Source organism: Lolium rigidum, chromosome 1, assembly GCF_022539505.1.
Source record: "Lolium rigidum isolate FL_2022 chromosome 1, APGP_CSIRO_Lrig_0.1, whole genome shotgun sequence".
Taxonomy (NCBI): Eukaryota; Viridiplantae; Streptophyta; class Magnoliopsida; order Poales; family Poaceae; genus Lolium; species Lolium rigidum.
The window spans coordinates 256,697,632-256,720,073 of record NC_061508.1 but is presented as its reverse complement, the minus strand read 5'-3'; the positions used below and the strand labels follow the sequence as shown (position 1 = coordinate 256,720,073).

Genomic DNA, 22,442 nt, shown 5'->3' with positions numbered 1-22,442 from the left:
TGCCATGAGCCTATTTCACGCTTAGGTTTCTTGTGGATTTTGTAGGACCTTCGAATGTCGATCATATTGTTTATATAAATTTTGGAATTGTTTGAGGATTTGCATATTTAGACTTGTCTGTACGTGTCTTTAGGATTCTGGATTAGACTCGCCAAATTTCTATAAGTGCATATTTGACCTTTTGCATTATATTTAGACTTAAATTTTTCCTCTAAGAAGTACAATATGTTTAATTTTGAAACCAGGCAAAAGGTTTAGCTTTTATCTTGATATAGGAGGAGCACACACTACATCAACTGATAATTTCTGCAATATGTTTTGCACCTTCTTCTTTGGCTCTTTGCACGATATCCAACGATACTGAAGATTTGATTTTGAAGACTCTCGTGCTCCTCTTTATCTAAATTTTTCAAGAGATGAGCATGACTACGGTTGATTTAGAGCGGAGGTAGGCCACCTTGCAAGGATGTACCAATATTCAAGCACCATGGTACGATTATTCCAAGCTGAGCAGCAGATGAGACATGAAATCCAGGATGCCACGGCGGTCCAAATCCTCAACCCATTCCTAAAAAACGATGCGCCTTGCCATCTTCGTGGCGCAGTTGCAGAGCTGGCATTTGGGAAGATGGGGCCACCCCCTACCCCGCTTTGATAGCCGGTCAGAAATCCACAACCCGTGAAAGGTGAGCCAGGCAAAGAAACCGTATTTCGAAGGGGTCCAATTCTTCCAAACAATCTGCTTGAAGGAGCACGGGTAGCAACCTAGAAATTGCACATTGTAGGCAAAACTGCCCGAATAGCATGCTTGGCGAAATGGTCCAAGTGATGGAGAACCCCAAGGGAAAGCTGGATGTCGGAGAGAAGTCCCTAAACAAGTACTTATTGGTCAATGTGCTCCACAATGAAGTTGTCGATGGCAACGTTGAAGATCCATTTGAGGTCTTTGAGGGCGTCATGGACTGAACAATTCTTGTGTTTTCAAGTTGTGTGCTGAACACTTGGGTGGTACACCTAAATCTGTGCCCCCCCCCCCCAGAAGTCCAATGTGTTATATATGTGCATCTATTTGGTTGCAAGATGCACATTTTGAGTCTATAGAGGTGCAACTTTTTCGATGAATCCTTTTGGTAATGAGAGTAAAAATTGATTGCCTTGTATATTTGATCACTGAATTATCTGTGCCAATTTACAGTGGAGATACTCACAAAAATGACTTCTGTAGCCGCTATACCTTTTACAAACAAAAATACAAGTCTGGGTGTTGAATCTGATTGTAACTTCTATCCCTATCCTTAAGACAATATAGTCAGCCAATCTCACACACGAAAAAGTTCCAAGTTCTCTACAGTTTCTCAACGAAGCCCACACCAAGATGAAGAAGATCCATTGTTCCTCAACTCTTCACAAGGCGCAGGGAAAACTTCATGTGCCTCTCCATACACAGACTCGCAGTGCCATACAACCTGATGCTTTATCGCTCTTAGGCTAACGTTTCTGAAGCAGATCCCATCATAAACCGCACCATGCACCGCTTCCAGCATCGGCGCGCGCTGCACATCCACTCCAACAATGTCTACAATATGGATATCACTGATAGTCGGTAGCGCTGATCGGTCATACCTGTCATCCGAGTGGTCATTCGAACCCCGGCTGAACCTTATCGGTACCTTGACTTTCTCCATTGTCACGTTTGCGATGGTGATGTTGGTTATGTAACCACCACGCCCCACGTCGGTCTTGAACCTCACCGCAGATGCGGAATTCCATATGTGGAGATCACGGACGAGAACATTCGATATCCCACCGGACATCTCGCTTCCAAAACCTACACCCGAGCATGTAGGCGTTGTGCCTGAAACCCGTTGGATGATAATGTTTGAGCTGGGTTTGCCTACAGATATTCCATACTGATCCCAGCCACTCTTGACGGCAACCAGGTCATCTCCACTTTCAATATAGCAGTCCTCCACACAAACTTCTGAACTTGAGTCTGTTATTGTTCATCAAGAGAAATGTAATAAAATAAGTTTGTTCAGAACTTGCACCATGGTAAGAGGTTTGCGATATCGGGAGAGAATGATATTATAAATTTATGAGCACAAACCTGGATCAATGCCATCAGTGTTCGGAGCATTCAGAGGAGCTAGTATAGTCAAATCCTTTATCACAACGTTTCTGAACATTCAATATGCATTGTCAGCTTATGGTTTCAAATGAAAGGAAATGAGGATGGTTCTCTACTAGGAGATAAACTCATAATCCACAGGATCAGCATGATAACCAACCTGCAGTAGACCGGATGCACTGTCCAAAATGGGGAGTTGCGAAAGGTGACATTGGAGATCATGATGTTTGTCGAATTCACTAACTCGATAAGATGACCTCTTGTGTGGTTCAGAGTTTTGTTCCACCATAGCTCCCACCACATCCTACCTTGGCCATCTATAGTCCCATTGCTACCTGACACGCAAAGGGAAACATTTGAAGTACAGTCAAAGTTAATTCTTCACATGATAATACCCCCGCAAACTGAACTTTATTTGTTTGACTGGGCAAACTTTTATGCTTCAATTGACCGCCCGTTACATGGAATTGCTTCAGCTCTCTGATTTTCATACACAATTCCCACTTACTGACCAAACTTGAAAGTATGGACTGTTAAGGAGCTGCTGTACCAGTAATGACAACATCGTCTAGGTCTTGTCCGTGGATGAGGCTAATGTGGCGCGGACCTAGCCTTTCCCTCCCACGCCCATAAGACGGCAATGGCGCTATGAGAGGCCAATCTTCTGGATCCTGCACATCACAGTCCAACAGTTAATACTTGCAGCTCCAAAATCAACCTACACAATAGTAATTGAAGTGTACGTGGAGAAGTGGAGATTCTTCAACTCCCTCCGATCCATAAAATGTGTCGTGGTTTTAGTTCAAATTTGGTCAATTTGAACTAAAACTAAGACACTCATTCTAGGTCGGAGGGAGTACTTAAATACAAATACATGCCTAGTTGTTAAATCGAGAATTGGGGGATTGGTCCCCTTAAAGATGATTGTCCTAAAATATTAAGGTGGTGGATTATTGCAGCGCCAGTGCATGTGGCAGCAATGTCAAACTCCTAGCCAACGCTCTTAATTATGGTTTCTTTTCCAACTACTACTCTAAGCTGCCCCTCACAGAAAGTAGTAGACAGTATCCCCATATGAGGGATTCTTTTCAGCAACTCCATCTCAGATGAACTCTCCATACATAGTACCGACAATCTTCAAAATCAGTATGACCATTGCGTTTGTACGCAACAAAAATGGCTACTAGCTCCTGCAGAACGCTCCAATCTAGAGATTCTTCTAACCATTGCATTGCTAACATAAGAGCAAATGAGACATGGCTGCAAGCAAAGTAGTAGCACAATAGTAGCATCAAGTCAGGCAAGTCCAACCAGAAGTGAGGACAACGCAAAGTCACAGACACTGTGTGAGTTAGTTAGAACAATAACATGTGCCAAGCTGCTGAAGTCACAGGAAGAAGCCAACAACCGTGCAAGCATGTGCATGATTCCAAACCCACCACAGCATTTTTTCCCCTTTTATTTTTCAGTGGCCACTGGCAAGTGACAGCACAACTGCACAAGCGTTGGAGCCAGTTTCGCATCGCCGGATCAAACAACATTGACTATAATCATGATTTGTGTACTATTAGGGGAAGCTTAGCTATGTGCAATTTTTTTTTTTTTTTTTTGAAAAAAGGAGTTGCCGGTACTAATCAACATGATTACATGACATTTCATATCGGCAGAAAAATAATCTTTCCATTTAGATGTGTTTGCATGTTTCAGTTCCGACGCCAAAAACTAGTACTCAGTAGAGTGCACTCTACTAATTTGTAAGCACTCACAAGATTTGAGAGGAGAAATAAATTCGATTAAACGAAAAATAAATAGTCGAAGAGGAAGAGGAATTGGCGGGCCATGGATGGATCACGTACCTGGGAGCCGAGGATGATCGCGCCGTGGTGCAGGAAGAGCGTGAAGCGGCTGGTGAGGTTGAAGCTCCCCGTGAGCCACCTCCCCGGCGGCACCTCCAGCCTGGCGCCGCCGCCTCCGGCCCTCTCATCCAGCGCCGCCACCGCGCGCCGGAACGCCGCCGTGTTGGTCGTGGCCCCGTCGCCGACGGCCCCGAACTCCTCCACCGACGCCGTTACCGCGCGCCGCCCCGCGCCGCGGTAGAACCCCGCGCAGCTATCGACAGCGGAGCCACGGCCCGCGGATGGGGCGATCAGGGCGGCGAGCGGGGCCGCGGCGGGGAGGCGCGTGAGGGCGAGGTAGGAGGAGGCGAGCAGGAGGAGGAAGGCGACCAGAGGGACCGCCGGCCGCGCGCAGGGGCGCGGCATGGGCTCGGTCTGGACGGTGGCGTGCGGCGCCATGAATAATGGATCATGTCACGCGGGGCAGCCGCGGCGGAAAAGACGCGATTTTTATAGGTTTCTTCCGATGCGCGCAGCTGGTCGCTCGCTGGTTTGCCACCGCCCGCGTGAGAGTACTACTCCCTGGTTTCAAAAGTTTGAATTTGAAATACGTTCGGTTCAAACTTAAAATCTGCTTCTGTTGAAAGCAAAGAATTCTAAGAGCATCTCCACCCGCAGCTCCCAAATAGTCACCGGCAGAGGCGTCGGCACAATATACTCTATTTGGGGATGCTGCTCCCACACCGGCGCCCCCATACGCCAGCCCCGATAGATTTTCAAATTTAAAATGATATTTAAAAATCAAAATTCATACGAAATTCATACAAAATTTATACAAAAATAACTCGAATTTAAATACCCAGTTTAACAAGTTGATTCTCATTGGTAGGATCCCAATCCATAACACAGCTAAAAGTGCAAAGATAGCTCGGTTGATCCTGGTCAAACATTTCAGCCTATGAAGGTAAATGCGATGTTGAATTTGATCCGAAAAGAGTGCAGAGGAGGCAGTAGAGGATGCCCTAGTTCGAACCATACTTTTTAGAAAGCAAGTTTTCTTGTTTTGTTGAAGAAAGCGAAGAGCATGTGGTAATTCATTCATTTCATCGGAAAAGGATCGAACAGGAGTCATCGCATCGTTTCTAGATCTTCGATACCTCTATATTCTTCAGAATAGGTCCTAAAATGGTCAATCGATTGTTTTCTCAACGGGAATCGAGGAAATGGCAAGGGATGCACCGGTATCTGGACACGTGATGGACCCTGTAGGAAATATTCCTTTGTGGAAGGCTTTGGTTATACCTGGGTGGCAAAGCGAAGTTTCTGGTGGGTAGGTGTCTAAAACAACCCTCTGCAAGGAAGCACGCCCGTATCAATCCTTTAATCTTGGATAACGTTTTCTAGAAATAGGAGTGACAGTCGGGTCAGACGAAATCAAATCTGTTGCGGTGAGCCGGGCTATGACCCTAGGCCCCGTGCCTACTTATACATTTAATAAAGAAGTTATTCGCGACCGAGCGGAAGCTCTGTATCTGCCATGTCCTATTTACCGCCTCTGTCTGTTAGGCCAAGGCTCTCTGCTTCAATAAGAAAAGTAACAAACGCCAACTTAAACTTAATCCTAATCTACTGGCTGTCGGTTAGGACGCTCGACGGCCCTGCCTCGTCGTCGTTCTTCGCCATTGCCACCTGCGTCCGTGCCCGCTTCTCGTCCCTCGCTTCGCGCATCTGGCGGTGGAGCATGGCGGCCGGCGTCGGAGGAGCTTGCCGGCGGCGCTGTCCCCGCGCTTCGAGCCTTTCCCCAGAAGCGGCGCGCCTCGCCTGCTCGCGGGCGAACGCCTCGTAGTGGCGATGAGCGTTGAGCTCTGGGAGCTTCTGTCGCTCCGCCTCCATGAGGAGGCCTCCTCCATGGCCGCTCGCTCACGCGAGATCTCGAGGACGTGCTCGAGGTTCGCGTCGTTGACGAACTCGCGCTCCTCCTCCTTCAACCGCTGGTAGCGTTGCGCGTTCAGCGACGCGAGGATCGCCGCCTGCTCCGGGTGGGCGTGGGCCTGCGGCGGCTCGCCCCACTGCGCCGCCTCCTCCACCGCCTATGCTTGCGCGTCTGCGACGTAGACCTCGTGCCACGCCGTGAACCGTCGATCCTTGTCCTCGTCGGAGCTGTACTCGGCGTCGGGCTGCAGCTCCGGCTACGACTGCGGTGGTGGTGGTGGTGGAGGCAGCGCGCGGGCGTTGAGGCCAAGCATCGAGTAGGTGGTCTTCAGACGGAGCGTCATATTGAGGTGTAGAGGGGAGAATGGAGCGGTGGCGGTGGTGGAGATAATAGGATAGCACCACGGTGGTGGACGGCGTACATGCTATATAGCGGTGGAAATTACCCGCATTTACGACGGCTTAGGCGACTGGACGCCGTGTGGCCAGTCGCTACCCTTGTGGACGCCTCGGTTTCCGCGCGGGAGACCATTAAACGCCGACGACCAACCTTCCCGCGTCACGGCCGATGCGAACCGTCGCGGTCTCTCGCTGACAAGGCGCCCCCACCCACGAAAACCGTCATTCCTCGATGCGCCGACGCGGCTGATTCACGCCCTTGGCGAAGGGGCCGGCACGGGGATGCCGGCGATTCTATTGGGATCGAAAACTAGCTGGTGCCGTTTAGGGCGCACCGATGCGAGCCAAAAACGATGCTGGTCCCCAAATCACTATCGGGACCGCCGATTAAGATACTCTAATGTAACAAACAGTGAGGGTGGACGGCATCACGATGATGATTCGTCGATTCGAGGCCATTCGAGTCAATTGTGGCTTGTGGGTGTAGGCTAAAAGTGATGACGTGGACGTGGTCAGGTCAGTCTCCGTGTCCATTCATGTATGTGTACACGCAGCATGGAACAAGTATATGCCTATCAAAGGCTACCATAGTGGTTGTCAGTTTCTTCCAACCTATACACACAGGCTACTAATCACAAAATATCTTTAGTGTAGAATTGCAGGTTTCCTAAAGAAAATCTTAGATGGTGTTTTTTCCTTCGAAATCCTTCAAAGGTATCTTAAGCAGAAGTGATGTGTATCTTTCATTCGGGATCATATGTTCACTTCCGGTTCACAACAAGTCGCTATTGGGTATATATTTCTTGTTTCATTTGACAAAAGCCACATGCATCTCACTATCAATAGAAACGTTGATTTTTACTCTAGAATAATTGGACGCACAATGTGTGAACGTGTGGCTTGATTCTTTGTTTAGGGTATTCTCGAGCATAGGTATCTATTTATTTTATATTAAAAAGAGAAATGCACGCTTTTGTTTAAGAGAATAGAGCTGGCACATCAAATTGTGTTTAATGGGGTGTTATTTAAGATCGATTTCGAGAAATCATACGACAAAAATGAAATGGCTTTTTTTATAACAAACATTAAGAATGAAAGATTTTGCTCCAGAATGGGGTAGATTAGTGCAACAATTCGTTCTAGGAGGTAGTGTTGGGGTGAAGATGAATGATGATATTGGTCATTATTCCAGACAAAAAAAGGTCTAAGGCAAGGGGACCCTCTGTCTCCAATGCTTTTTAATATTGTAGTGGATATGCTTGCCATCTTAATTGAACGAGCAAAAGAGGATGGTCAAGTCGGGGGATTAATTCCACATTTTGTTGAGGGAGGTCTCTCTATACTACAATACACTGATGAAACTATCCTTTTTTTGGAACATGACCTCAACAAAGCTGTTAACATGAAACTAATTTTGTGTCTCTTTGAAGAATTATCGGGACTCAAGATTAACTTTCATGACAGCGAGATTTTTGTTTTGAAAAGGCAAAGGAGGAGGAAGACCAGTATAAGCAGATCTTTGGATGTGATGCTGGACAACTTCCCTTTAGATACTTAGGTATTCCAATCCATTAGAAAAAAAACTCAAGAATGCATATTGGTATCTGGTAGAAACACGGTTTGAGAGTAAATTAGGATGCTGGAAAGGGAAGTTACTATCCTATGGTGATAGGTTAGTTCTTATTAATTCAGTGTTAACTAGCTTACCGATGTTTATGTTGTCTTTCCTGCAAATACCTATTGGGGTAAGGAAATGTTTGGACTTCTATAGATCTAGATTCTTTTGGCAGTCCGACGAAAACAAAATAAAATACCAGCTTACAAAATGGAACATTGTTTGTGGACCCAAAGATCAAGGGGGCTTAGGTATTGAGGTTCTTGAAATCAAAAACATATGTTTATTAAGTAAATGGCTTTTTAAACTTCTTAATGATGATGAGGTGTGGCAGGAATTGCTACATAATAAATACCTAAAACATAAGACATTATCGGAGATTCAAGTGAGACCTATTGATTCCCCATTCTGGAAAGGTCTAATGGAGGTCAAACATGAGTTTTTTTCTAGGGGTTTTTTCAAAGTGGTTAATGGTTTGAGTATCCGCTTCTGGGAAAATACCTGGTTATGTAAGACTTCTTTGGATCAACAGTATCCGTCTCTATATAATATTGTCCATCATAATAATGTCACAGTTGCACAAGTGCTAGGTCAATCGCCGTTGAATATTACGTTTCGTGGAGTGTTAAATGGAAATAAATGGACTTCATGGTTGCAATTATGTCGGAGACTCATGGTGGTACAGTTGAATGAAGAGGATGATCGTTTTGTCTGGAATTTGACATCAAATGGTTTGTTTACAGTGAATTCGATGTATGAAGATCTTATGTGTGACCATACCCCCTTTCTGAGAAAATATCTATGGAAGGTTAAAATTAAAAATTAAGATTTTCATGTGGTTCTTGAGTAATAAGGTGTTGTTAACTAAGGACAATCTAGCTAAATGTCATTGAAATGGGTGTACAAAATGTATCTTCTGTGGGGAACAGGAGACCATTCAACACATTTTTATTGAATGCCCTTTAGCTAAGCTCTTATGGTGTACAGTTAATTTTACTTATGATCTTCCACCTCCCACCAATATTACTAATATGTTTGGTAATTGATTAAATGGAGTAGATAGACAATCTAAGGCTTATATTCGGATTGGGGTTTCTGCTTTATGTTGATCTATTTGGAGGATCAGGAATGATATATTTTTTAATAAAAACCCCTCTTTTCATTTCTTGCAGGTTATCCATATGGTTTCCCATTGGGTCCAGCTTTGGGCCCTACTTTCCCTGGAGGGGCAGCGGGATGCCATGGTTTCTGAATGCACACGGCTCCTGATGGTCGCTCAGGATATCATGTGTCAGGCTAGTTGGCGACATACTAGAAGGCTATGTTGATATGTAGTCATAGTATGTGTTTTTTTATGGTTGATTTTTATATCAATCTTTGATGATGCGTGAGTTGTAAACGATAATACTTTGAACATTTTTCTAATAAATGGCCGTGTGCATCGTCATGATGCAGAAGCCGGGAAATACCCCCATTTCGAAAAAATCAAATTGTGTTTAAATCAGAGATTTAAATATTGTTATACATGTCAACTGTATTCAATATGGAATCCAACTGAAACCATAATAACATGGAGCTTTCATAAAGCAATGATGACTAAGCCGAGCTACAGATAACAATGAATGACGAAGCCGTTTTTTAAGTTCAGAGAGAATATGTCGTTGTTATATAGCCATTTTGGGTGGTTAAAGACAATATTTTGAATTGCCTATTTTATTTGCATAATTATGAAAGCACATGAATAAGAAACGTAGTCGTTCCTACACTGAACTCTACATCAACAAGAAAAATAGCAATGGAAGTTGTTTAGTTGTGCCAAAAAAAAAACACATGAGCTTGCATACAAGATTAGGTGTAATTGACGTACCAAAAACGAAATTTCCAAAAGGTTTTGACTTTATGGTAAATCTACTTTGAATTTGCATGCAAACTAGGAAATATTTCTTGTTTTCCACGAAGGCAAAAAAATCACTTGGTTTTGACTCCTGCGATTCAAACAAGTCATGTATGAGTGACCCTGCAAAATAACAATATTTGGCTAGAAACATAAAATCCTCACGATAAGTGGGACACTCGTGTTACCCCGTGGGTGGCTGGCTCCACACACTGCTTATCTCTCTTAGGAAGGGTGTTTATGTCTATGTGGGGGGACTATTGGTATTTTTGGCGTGCCTTTTGTAGATCTAACTATCAAAAAGTACATTATAAATTTGAATCGAACGTCCAAATTATGATCGATTTCTACAGTTGTATTCCTCGTGTCAAGGTGTTCAAAAGCAGATCACATATTGGTATGTCGGGGGGAAATTTTTATGTCACTTTTGCATCGAAGTGCAACATTTGCATTACCTTCTATCCAAACTATTGTATTAATCAAACTACTATATTTCGTCAAGTGTGTCACTAATATTTTATGCCACCATTTGGGTCGGATATGTACTGCTTTTCCGCTAAGTGCACCACCCTAATATATAGTTTTATTGTTCAAATGGAGAGATGTTGCTTAGAGGGAGTGAATTTTCGAAAATTAATTACGAATTTGGCTTCAAGAATGGAGAATTAGAGAAATGTTTTTATTTTCAAGCACAAAACATAAATAAGTTAGGCTCAACTAAATGCAACAACAATAAGTTAATCTAAGCAAGCTGGACACAAGATATATATATATATAACACAAGTAATAAGCAACAATAAATACTTTAAGATCGATGGCTATCGCACGGAAAGTTAACTCGGGTATTGAGATAACCGAGGTAGATGGAGATGATGATGTATTCATGTGTTCCCTCACACGAAGTGAGATACATCACGCTGGAGAGATGCGAGTTACCACGAAGGTGTCTCGAATGCTACGAGGGCTCACCTTCTTATCCAAGCCAATTTCACGAATAAAGGCTCTTTCCTTATGGCTAGCTTTCCCTCCACTCCGAAAATGGCAAGCTCCACAACCATTTCACAAGCTTCACGAAGGAGAATCACATGCCTCTTCACAATCTGCCATGAAGAGGCCACCGAAGCACCAATGTAACATCCATCTTCTAGTTAAACCTGATTAGGATTTGTTTGTGCATCATCACAGTTTGCTAGAAAATTGCACAAAAGAAATAAAGTTGAAAATCGTAATAATTGCAAACCTTCCTCTATTTCAAATTATCTCAAAATGCTTTGCAAAGTTTCAAAACCATAGTTGTGTGAACCTTACAAAATATCTTATGAATATCCTTGGGTATTTTTATAACTTTATAAACATATTTGAATCACCAAATGTTGCAAAACCAACTATGTTTTTGAGTTTCCAGGAAAACCCTAGAGTCTAGGGGGTTATTTGAAAAAAAAATCCCTTTGTCTTCTTCCTCGAAGCTCCTACGTGTCGAGCTCGTGTGCGTCTCGAGGCCATCTTCGAGCGCCTCCACGATTGCGCGTCGCGATCACACTCTGGCCGTGAGCAGGTGTGTCGAACACGCCTAACCACGGGAACGACGTGGATGTGCTCGAGCGGCTCGCAGCCATCCGTGCTGACATCATCACAACATCACGCCAATGTCATATTTCTTTTTACAATTTTCCTAATTCATTTCTGTAATTGTTACAGTTATGACACGTGGGTGGCGCTGTCAGATATTTAGTATTTCCGTAAAGGTTTAGTAAGTGTTTAAATATATGACAGTGGGTCGGTCGGTAAAATGATTAAAAGTTGGAAATTCATAACTAATTCATTTGTTTAAAATAACTAAAACTTTATAAATTCATAGGTAATTTATTTTAAATCAAAAAAATGTATAATGTATCAAATCTTCAGAAAATGAGATGTACATTTTGGTATAAACAACTTTGAACCCTACTTGTAATAGAAGAACAAAATAACCATTTCTTTAATATATGGAGATTTTAGAAATGCTAACGCTAGTGCATTCCAACTCATAGATAGAGAAAATGAAGAGTGTGGCTGGTTGAAGAGTCCTAGAGCCTGTTTGGTTCCCAGCCACACTTTGTCAAGCCTAACTTTGGCAAGTGTGACTGCTAGGATTTTGGAAGCCACAAAGTATGGTAACAGTTGGAAAAAAATTCACTTTATGACAAGTGAATTATATGGATAGTGAAATGTGGCAGCTCTAATGTGTGATAAGAACCAAACACATACCAAATTGCCTAACTTTATCTTAGTAAATTGTGGCTGGGAACCAACCAGAACCATAGAAATGGGATCTGTTGGGCCAAGGGAAAGCCTCGTAGTGCTTTCCGCTGGTCTACTATAATAGGCCTCGTTTCCCTCAAAAGAAAAAACTATAGTAGGCCTCATACTGGGTGGCCCATGCCCTTATGGTTGGGGGAGCTGGACTTGAGTTGAGTCCGTCAACGATCACATTGTGCACGTCATTTCGCGGAAGCCTGCACGGAGCACGCGTCGCCCCGCTTGATTCGTCGGTCTGTCGGTCGGATTCTGCAACCGTGACCGATGACCGGTCGCTTGCTTATCCGCCAGGCAAACACCCAATTTAATTCGTCAACCATCCCCAATTCCCACCCAAGCTCTTGCTTCTTCTTCTCCCACGCGTGCGATTTCCCCAAATCCCAGCCCCCCTCCCCCCAAATCCCACCCTCAATCTCCAAATTCCCGGCGACACCAACCTCCAAATCCTCCCCGCAAGCTCAATTAGCTCGGATCTCCACCCCCCACCACCACCACCACCAGCTCCGACCAGCCAGCCATGGAGTGCGAGCCGGAGGAGCTGCAGTTCCTGGGCCCGCTGGGCATCTACCGGGAGTCGGTGGCCATCCTGCGCGCGCACCGCCCGCTCTACGCCCGCATCGCCGCCGCCTTCGTGCTCCCGCTCTCCGCCCTCTTCCTCGCGCACATCGCCATCTCCCACGCCCTCTTCCGCACCATCGACTCCGACGACACCGCCCTCGAGTCCTCCGCCCCGGGCACCGCCACCCAGCAGCGGATCCTGCAGCGCCTCGGCGCCGACTGGGCCTCCCTCATCCTCTTCAAGGCCGCCTACCTCCTGGCCCTGCTCCTCCTCTCGCTGCTCTCCACCGCCGCCGCCGTCTTCTCCGTCGCGTCCGTCTACTCCGCCAAGCGCGACGCGCTCACCTTCCCGCGCGTGCTCTCCGTGGTGCCGCGCGTCTGGCGCCGCCTCGCCGCCACCTTCCTCGCCGCCTTCGGGCTCCTCTTCGCCTACCACCTCGTCTTCGTCGCCGTCTTCGTCGGCCTCCTCGTCGCCACCGACAACGGGTCCGGCCTCGCGGGCCTCCTCGCCGTCCTCGTCGCCGTCGCCTACCTCGCGGGGCTCGTCTACCTCAGCGTCGTCTGGCACCTCGCCAGCGTCGTCTCCGTGCTCGAGGACCTCAAGGGCTTCCAGGCCATGCGCAAGAGCAAGGCGCTCATCCAGGGCAACCTGCGCACCGCCGCAGCCATCTTCGCCACGCTCAACCTCGTCTTCGTCGTCGTCGAGCTGCTCTTCCGCTCATGGGTCGTGCAGGGCGGCCGCCACGGCCTCGGCGCCGGGGCCAGGCTCCTGCTCGGCCTCGCCATGCTCGCCGCGCTCTGCGCCGTCGTCATGGTCGCGCTCGTCGTGCAGACCATGGTCTACCTCGTTTGCAAGAGCTACCACCACGAGAGCATCGACAAGAGCAACATCTCTGACCACCTCGAGGTATACCTCGGCGACTACGTACCGCTCAAGGCCAGCGACGTGCAGATGGAGCACTTCGAGGTCTGACCACACTCGCTTCCATTAACTCCCTTCCTTCCTTGCATATCATCATCTTTGTAATACTCTACTACCACGCTACGCTAGCCTAGTCCCACACAATTTGCAATTCCCTTGATGGAAACATTCGAATGAAACTAAGGGGAGGTGGGATCATTTTACCACCTATTTGTCGGTGATCATTTGACCTTCCTGCTGTAACACGAGGATCAACTGGATGTTGCATTTGTGTAGTAGCAATCTGTAATCAGGGGATGGGAATGATACAACACTAGATACTACGACCAGCTTGATTGCTTCTTCTATACTGGATGACTTGCATGTTATATTTAATCTACTTATCAGGGTTTGAAGATTCTGCAATTAATGTACACTTGCTGTGATTATGAGTGAACCGAGTGCAGTAGTAGTAACTAAAGTGCTGGTAACATTTATTATAACTAGATGAGCAAGTGATGCTAATAACTGTGTAGGGATTCTAGTATCAGGAGAATTTGCTGGGTTTTGGTTTTTCTGAACTTGTCTAACCAATCATCGTCGTTTCTTCTGAATAACCATTGTGTGAGATGAGCACTAATTGTGTATGGATTCTACTCTAGTAGCCAATCATCCTTGTTTCGTCTGAATGACCAAGATGTGAAATGAGCACTAATTGTGTATGGGTTCAGTATGAGGAGAATTTACTAGGTTTTGGATTTCTAAATTATTTCTTCTGAATGAGCAAGATGTCGAGTAGTGTTCTGTTTGCCATCCAAAGTAACCGGATTGCGTAGCAGCTTCATCGTTCCAAGCTGATCATAGCTGTAGCTCCGGATGACTACATGAGCACCAGAGCTTGCAAAGATACAAGGAAAACGGTCATGAGAACCACATATTCCCTGCCGATAGCCATGATAGAGAATCAATAGCTTGATCTAGCAAAACAGTGTGCATTGCATCCAACCACCAAATTATGCTACTAAAGGTCGCATGTTGCAAATGTGGGTGTGACACTACACACACTAATTTTTTTTTGGCAAATTATAAGAAGCGAGGAATGGAGGAGACGATTTTGCAGAAGTGAAACCATGAATTGAGGAGGAAGAGAGTGAGACGGAAGTTTATTGCTTTGTTAGCAAAGTTAGGCTAATCAGACTTTGGATGAGATTCCTGAAATGTTAGCAAAGTTAGGGGAATGAGACTTCAGGAACTCACAAATCAAGTGCACCTGCCTGATTGTAAGCCATACAAAGCTGGGGCGTATGAGCATACGTTTGATGATGCATCGACGCTGTGTTCTGTTGTGGCCGTAGTATTCTTCTGGACTTAGGACATCTCCAGCGGCGCGACGCATTTCGGATATCCGAAATGTCCGTTTGCGTCGCGCGGCGGACGTGAGAAATACCGTTTTTGTTCGCGCGTCCGTTTGCACCTGGGGTGGCTCCAGCGGCCCGACGCATTTTGGCGTTTGCATCAATTATGAAGTTTCGAAACAACAAAATAAGGAATTCAACGAAGTCATACTTATTACATTTAAATTTTTAAAAGTCTAAATGAAAATAAGATAGTATTTCTCTAGGCATCATCTTCATGGCCAGCCAATATCCACTGATGCTCAATTAGATCCGTCTGCAGCTGTTTAGAGACGTTCTCGTTAGTGACTTCTACATTGATATGTAGATACTCCTGCCAAGATGAAGCTCCAGGAAGTGGCGCCACCAGCTCACCTTGGAATTCCCAGTGGTTCTCATTGCGACCATCAGGACGCTCGTTCTCAATGATCATGTTGTGCATGATCACGCAGCATGTCATCACCTCATGCATGGTCTTCAGCAACCATGTTCTTGCCGGGTGACGGACAATTGCCCACCGAGCTTGGAGCACACCAAATCCGCGCTCCACATCTTTCCTGCAAGCCTCTTGCATCTTGGCAAACCTCCTCGTCTTCTCGGAGTTTAGATTACTGGACAGCTCTTCACCAGTGTAGCCCGAGTCGGGGTAGATGCCATCAGCAAGATAATATGCCTTGTCATATGCATTTCCATTGATCTCATAGCTCACCCGGGGAGCTTTGCCTTGCATGAGCCGGTTGAAAACCGGTGATCGGTGCAACACATTGATGTCATTGTTGGAACCAGCCATGCCAAATAACGAATGTCAAATCCATAAATCTTGAGATATGACAGCTTCAAGAATGACAATTTTCCCTCCTAATGCCCGCTGTACGCACCCTGCCATCCAAATGGATAGTTTTTCCACTCCCGGTGCATGCAATCTATGCTGCCAATGATTCCTGGGAACCTTCTAGACTCGTTGATAGACAGGAGCCGCCTTGTATCCTCAACAGTTGGCTCCCTACAGTAATACTCTCCGAACATGACAATCACGGCTCGGCAAAACCTGTACATGGCCTCAAGGCAGGTGCTCTCACCCATTCGAAGATACTCATCGAATATATCCGCAGCCATTCCATATGAGAGCATGCGAATAGCCGCGGAGCATTTTTGGTAGGAGGTGAAGCCTAGCGCACCTGTTGCATCGGGCCTGCATTGGAAGTAGGGGTCGTAGTTTCTGACGCCCCGTAGAATGACCAAGAACATGTCCCTTGACATCCTGTACTGGCGCCGAAAGAGTTTTTCCGGGAACACCAGACTGGTGAGGTGGAAGTAGTCCTTGTGGAGACGGGCCTGCCCTTCCACTCTGTTGCGCGGCAAGATTTTGGAGCGCCCCTTCACAGAGCCCCGGTGCTCCGGTCCCAGGTTTGAGGTGAACTCGTGGATCATGGAGGCCGCAGTAGTTGCCAATGTCTGCGTTGACTGATCGGACCCCTCGTCGGAAGAGGAGTCGACGACCTCCGCGCGGAACTTGTTCAACATCTGCCACATGTCCATATGCGTGGGTACAAAGTGCGGATCAATGGCCGCGCACAATGGCGCCGAAAACACGAGTAAAAAACTACAGACGCAATTGACTGAACATGTTGTGGGCGGCGCGGAAGGGCGGCGCAACCGGGAGCGTTTGGCCCGAAAACAGCCAGCAGGTACGCGGCGGAGCCAAGCCCGAGTACGATCCTGCTCTCCCGCGCGGCGAGAACGGAGCCGACGACGACTACTGCGGCGCTGCGGCGGGACGGCGGCGGGATGGCGTCGCAGTAGGGTAGCAAAGAAGGGGAAAAAGAAGCAAATCGAAGCGGTCGATTTCGCTGTCCCTGACTTGCGGGACCAGGTAACAAATGGAGGACGCTCCGCGCGGCCGCCGAGCGTCCGCGGAGACGCAAACATGTCGCATATTTGGGCTAGGTTTGCGTCTCCGCGGACGGCCCGGTCACTTTGCGTCGCCCCGCTGGAGCATCCGGCGGAGGCGCCACCCAACGGCGGAGATCTAAGCCGAGGTACTGAGGACCAGTATTCTCTGGCTCACAGAACGAGAGACGAACCCTAAGAAGAGGTGTATAATAGCGAATTGAAGGGGAACCCAAAGGAAAGCCGAGAAAAGTCCGGCCTGGCATGCATGTGTACCTGTGCTGATGGTCGATGGACGCTGCCGCTGCAGGTTTCTTGACCGCATCGACGCTGAGCCGCGTGGTCCTCCGCTCCCTCCTCCTGCTCCTCCTCGCGCTCTCACCCGACGGCCGCACCAGCTCCTCAACCTCCCCAAAGCGGCCGTCCCCGTCCGACTCCATCCCGAGATGAGGCGGCGCGCCACCGTTGGGAGGAGGAGAGAGTTCGTCGGGGATTGGGCAAGTACATGTCCAGCCGTCGCCTCCACTCGGCCGCGCGCTCCGTGCTGCAGCTGCTGCCGTCTCCCGCCGCCCCCATCACCCTCATTTCCTAGAGCTCCACGAACTGCTGCTGCTCCTGCCGCTGGCCACATTCGCTGCTGTGATTAGGGGAGGAGGAGAGCTGGAGATTGGGGAAGAGAGAGCTCGTGCGGGGATTGGGGAGGAGAGCTCAGGCGACGGATTGGAGGGTGCCCCGTGCGATCTAGGTTTTCACTTCTTCCCTGCAGGTACGGGAAGGAAGGCGACACAAAACGAGCAGCGTGGCTGCCTCTGTCTGCCGGTCCCGCAAGAGGCTGGTCCCAGCCATCATTGACCCATCTAGAGGAGCCAGAGGTGCAAAAAGAAATCACTACATCCAACGGTTGCTATGACAAGTGGGACTGAAAAAATTACTGTTACTGTCGCATAGGATTGGACGAGCAGGATTGGTTTGCCCTTTCAGAACCCTGGATGGCGGGGTAACATAGCATCATTTATAGGAAGAAATGACACGCTAGTCTAGTCGCACGGAATTTGCCACTCCCGTGCTGGTCTTGATATTGATTCGCCCAAAACAAACTGGACATGGAAGGAGAGGTGTGATCATTTGATCAGTTGTTTCTTGCTGATCATTTGAGCAGCCTGCTATAAGTATAATTCATTTTTCCATACAAATTTGAATGAGGGCAAATAATATGAAGATTCTACATTCAGTGTATTCTTCCCTTTGATAACGATCACCATTTTTTATTTTGTACGCGAATGAGCACGCTATGGAGAATTCGATTTACCGTACAAATTCAGGTTCCCACACAAATAAGACTCACATTGATTAGCAGATTAATGTTTATAAGCTGGTGTATGTATGTATTTTTTTTTTTTGAAACGTGGAGTGTCCCGGCTTCTGCATCAATTGATGCACATAGCCTAGCTGGTATATGTATGACAGACCCATTTGGTTTGGTGATAAATGTGGTTATTGGTCAGCTCTGAAGCTTCATCAATGAGAGCATCCGAAATTTACAAGCCAAGCAGTGTATTCTTGAATACAAACCACATGCTCCCTGATCCATGGCAAGGTACACTGTTGGAAATCTATAGCATTTATACAGTGAAACATCGTGCGTCTACATCCAAAGAAACTATGTATATAAGAGGTGGTATGGTTCGAACATGATAACACAATGGCACCAACTAGTATATTTTCTGTGAATGAAGTAGAAGAGAAAAATGGAGTGGAGAAAGGAAGGGCGAGGGACTTACGTTTTGAACATATGGACAGGTCCTACGTGAAATGTTAGAAGCTCCTAAGCTTGAGAGACGTCAGGAAATCAGGAGTTGCTTCGCCCTTCTGCCAGCCCATGCATTGTATTGCAGCGTGGGAGTTGTGCATCTTCTGTGGCCAGCGTGAAACTGTGGAGCATGCGCTCCTATCCTGTTATTTTGCAAATGAGGTGTGGCGGGAAATCAGACAACAGTATAGTACATGATCTGATTGGGACGGAGCTACTTCATATCTCTTCGAGTCTGGGCTCTAGATTTCTTGGAGAGAGGATCTAATCTCGAACTCACTACGGCCATGACTGCCATGTGGCATATCTGGGATGCGTGCAACAAGGTTCGTGAGGGAGAAAATTTAATGCATCCTCGGACCATTGCAACAAAGGTAAAGGCTTATATTGAGATGATTACTCAGCATCCATACAAACCTGCTACCCATAGGCGTGAGACTACTTCGTTGAGCTTTAAATGGTCTCCGCCGTTGGAAGGTACAGTTCTCGTCAACGTGGATGCGGTGATCTTCTACTCTTCCAGACGTATGGGCATCGGCAACGTTATCATGGATCACAGTAGATCGTGCTTAGCGACTTGTGGCGAGCACCTACAGGAGGTAACATTGCCGGAACTTGTTGAAGCATTGGCGCTACACCGGGCTATCCATTTTGCCAAAGATGAAGGCTTTAATCGATTGTTCGTTGCTTCTGCCTATCTGTAGTTCAGCAAGTGACAAGCTCGGTGACTGACCGATCTTTTCTGGGATCGGTGATTGAAGATATAAAGTTTTTAGCTACTACTTTCTCTTCTTGTAGTTTCCAACATGTTTTGAGAGGTGCAAATGTTGTGGCACATTCTCTGTCTAGGATTTGCAAGAACTCTAGTTTGGTGACGTGTGGTGTTGCTCCGGATTGTATCCGAGAGCTTATTTATAATGACATTATGGTTATGTGATCAATAAAATCCACGTGTTCTCTCAAAAAAAAAAACTGTTTGGAGTCACCAAACTTACAAGAAACTTAGGATAAATGCTGGGAAATTCTGAATGCACACCGATGACTGACATGTCTTGCGGTCACAGCGATAGCAAACTATTCTGTAGCGTAACGTAAGTTCAGCTTCTGCCAGCGGCATAGATCACACGAAAGCAGAAGATGACTTGTTACTGTATAGTGTAGACTCTGCTTTGAAATGTTAAGTGAAATTTGATGCAATACCATAACGATCAAGTACTTACTAGTACTAGTTTGATTGCTTCTACACCGGAAAGTCAATTTTGCTCCCGAGCACTTGTGCTCTCGGTATTTTAGAAAATTCAAAAATTTATATTTATAGGTTTCGAAAAATTATGAAATAAAGTTCTAAAAGTAGCTAATGATATATTCCACCAACGTGTAAAACCTCAATTTCAAATATTTTATGTTCTAAGCTATATTTTCATCATTTTTATTTAGACCAAAATACATATTATTTCCAATTGAAAATTAGCACGTTTGCAAGATACATTATTGGCTACATCATGCTTTCTTTCAAAATATTTTAAAACTTAGAAATATGACTTTCATTTTCTGGATAAAGAAATCAATGGTGCTCACGTGCACCAAAATGATTAAGATGAATCCGGGGGCATCGAGGCTTCCCAGTAGTTTATTTATTCATTCAGAGAGCGGGAATCAACAATGAGTCGCACTAACCGCGGCCATGAACTCTTCCTCGGCGAGGAGCCTGGCGAGCACCTCCGGGGCGAGGCACACCTCCAGCGCCATGCTTCCCACGCCGTGTCCACCCTCGTACACGGTCACCTTTCCATCCAGCTTGTTCCCGGCGCCGCTCCGGACGGTCACCGGCCGGCCCCACCCGAAGTCGTTCCCGTACACGTCGAACCGCGGCGAGCTCCCCGTCAGCAAGCTCGTGTGGGCGGTAACCGATAAAGCCGCCATGCTTGGGAAGCTGGGCTCTCCTGGCCAGGACGCGAGCTTCTCCCTCGCGCTCCTCTCGTCGAACGATGCGACTGCTCTGTTCAGGAGCCAAGCCGCCCAGCCCAGCCCTCCGTCGAGGATCTCGCCGGCGGGGGACCGCGCAGCGGCATGCGTCACCGCGTTGCCCAAGTAATCTGTTGGAACGCCGTCCACGCGGCCCCGGCATCCGACGAGGAGGCCGTACAGCGTCTCCTGGCCCGGCGCCAGCCTCCGAGCCCGGCACGCCGCGCGCCACAGGTGCGCCAGCAGGGCCTGCAGCGAGGAAATCGTGGCGGTGGCGGTGCCGGACATCTCGGCGTTCGCCTTCGCCTTGAGCTTCTTCACGCTCTCCACTGAGAAACGGAGGAAGCATTCCTGCACCGGCGGGTACGAACCTATGCGCTGGCCGACGATTTCCTCCACGCTGCCGAAGGGCAGGAGGATTGGAACGGGGCAGCCGTCGAGGAACCACCTCCGGTGCACCGGCAAAGGCGAGGAGACCTCGCAGCCACCGTCGCCGTCGACGCTGCGGCGGCTGATCTCCGACCAGGTGTTGAAGAAGCGCCAGAAGGCTGTCCCGTCGGCGACTCCGTGGTTCAGTGACAGGGCGACGAACACGCCGTCGGCGAGCTCGGTGACCTGAGCGGCCATCACCGGGCGGGAGTCGGCTATGGCGTCCACGCCGAGCATCCCATCGAGCGGGAAGAAGGACCAGACCACCCGCGGAACGCAGATCGCGGCCGTGACGTCCGCCACGGTGACGCCGGGTGCCACGGCGTGCACGAACTCGGCGCCCTCGCCGCTGCAGCGCAGCGAGACGACCAGGCTCTTAGGTGGCCCTCCGTCGCAGTCGCTGCGGCCCGGCGTGGCAACGAGGCGGCCGGCGAAGGGGTAGAAGCGTCCCAGAGCACGCGCGAAAGATGACGCAAGGTGTTCGACGACGGCGGTGCCAGGCTTGGGCAGAAGAACTCCCTTCTGGATGTGATCCACGGTGAGCATCCGCAGGTCCCATGGCGTGAGGTGGATGGTCTCCGGCGGCGAGGTGGTTGGTTCCGGTTCCGGCCGGATCATGCGCCGGGACACGATGCTTAGGTCGCCCATCGATATTGCTTCAGTTTACTCTGGCAGGGAGGAGTGGTCACGGTCGGTTTGATGGCTGCGTGCGACCTGCCTATGCTGCGTGCTGGTTTTCTGTGACCCCTTCTTTATGTCTTTTTTTGTTGCTTAAACCTCTTAAAACCTCCTAAAACTTCTGCATTTTAGATCTCAGGCCCACCCAATAATTTTCATACACCTGTTTTCCTCGTAGACACTTTTTTTCTGTCTCCGCCCCTACTACGGGCTGGTCAGAGGGACCAGTGGGGTGCGTTGGTGATTGGTGGCAGTGAGTTATTCATCTTTGGCTAGGCGGTGTGCTGTCAGGGCCGGCATGGATGTCGGAGCGACGGCTCCGGTTTATCGCCTGCGTTGTTGATGTGTTAGAGCATCTTCAGCTGAATCCTAAGAGCAAATACAATAAGGTACAGTCAGCTGGCTATAAAAGATAAAATATTATAAATTTGCTTAGTTGGAGGAGAGAGATTAGGAGAGAGAAGAGGAGTGGACTCTTATCTTATAGCATAGCTCTACAGCGTGCTTCCTAGCGCACTATGTGAGACTAAAAGGTGGGCTATGTATTGTAAAAATCTTACACTTTTATAGCTCACTATTGTATATGTTGGCTCTAAGTTAGCTATAGATGACATGACACTTGGTTTATAGCCAGCAACTGGCTACACTATTGGAATTGCTCTAAAGCGTTTTTAAACCGCGTTGGATTGAGCGTTTGGGGACATGTTTCATTCGTG

The 22,442-nt window shown here is 47.6% G+C and overlaps 3 protein-coding genes across 3 annotated transcripts; 1 reads left to right on the top strand and 2 right to left on the bottom strand.

Moving 5' to 3' along the window:
• Positions 1–1,134: 1,134 nt before the first annotated feature.
• LOC124657739 (probable polygalacturonase) lies at positions 1,135–4,422 on the bottom strand. Its single transcript, XM_047196258.1, has 5 exons — positions 3,985–4,422; positions 2,679–2,799; positions 2,289–2,463; positions 2,108–2,178; positions 1,135–1,993 (listed from the first exon to the last, which is right to left on the bottom strand). The coding sequence occupies exons 1-5, from the start codon at positions 4,420–4,422 to the stop codon at positions 1,356–1,358; spliced, it is 1,443 nt and encodes a 480-aa protein (XP_047052214.1). The 3' UTR covers positions 1,135–1,355.
• Positions 4,423–12,336: 7,914 nt separating this feature from the next.
• Positions 12,337–13,661, top strand: LOC124683544. Its single transcript, XM_047218043.1, has one exon. It carries the CDS (start codon positions 12,619–12,621, stop codon positions 13,630–13,632), a length of 1,014 nt encoding a protein of 337 aa, XP_047073999.1. The 5' UTR covers positions 12,337–12,618; the 3' UTR covers positions 13,633–13,661.
• A 6,649-nt stretch (positions 13,662–20,310) lies between these two features.
• Positions 20,311–21,699, bottom strand: LOC124657728 (uncharacterized acetyltransferase At3g50280-like). The gene has a single exon (XM_047196248.1). The coding sequence runs from the start codon at positions 21,694–21,696 to the stop codon at positions 20,311–20,313; it is 1,386 nt and encodes a 461-aa protein (XP_047052204.1). The 5' UTR covers positions 21,697–21,699.
• Positions 21,700–22,442: the final 743 nt, after the last annotated feature.

Bases quoted from the DNA above. Each gene is read 5' to 3' on its own strand.
- LOC124657728 (XM_047196248.1), bottom strand. From the start codon at position 21,696: ATGGGCGACCTAAGCATCGTGTCCCGGCGCATGATCCGGCCGGAACCG.
- LOC124657739 (XM_047196258.1), bottom strand. From the start codon at position 4,422: ATGGCGCCGCACGCCACCGTCCAGACCGAGCCCATGCCGCGCCCCTGC. The intron at 2,800-3,984 runs GTACGTGATCCA...TGTGATGTGCAG, and splicing joins CGATCATCCTCGGCTCCCAG to GATCCAGAAGATTGGCCTCT. The intron at 1,994-2,107 runs GTTTGTGCTCAT...GAACAATAACAG, and splicing joins CACTGATGGCATTGATCCAG to ACTCAAGTTCAGAAGTTTGT.
- LOC124683544 (XM_047218043.1), top strand. From the start codon at position 12,619: ATGGAGTGCGAGCCGGAGGAGCTGCAGTTCCTGGGCCCGCTGGGCATC.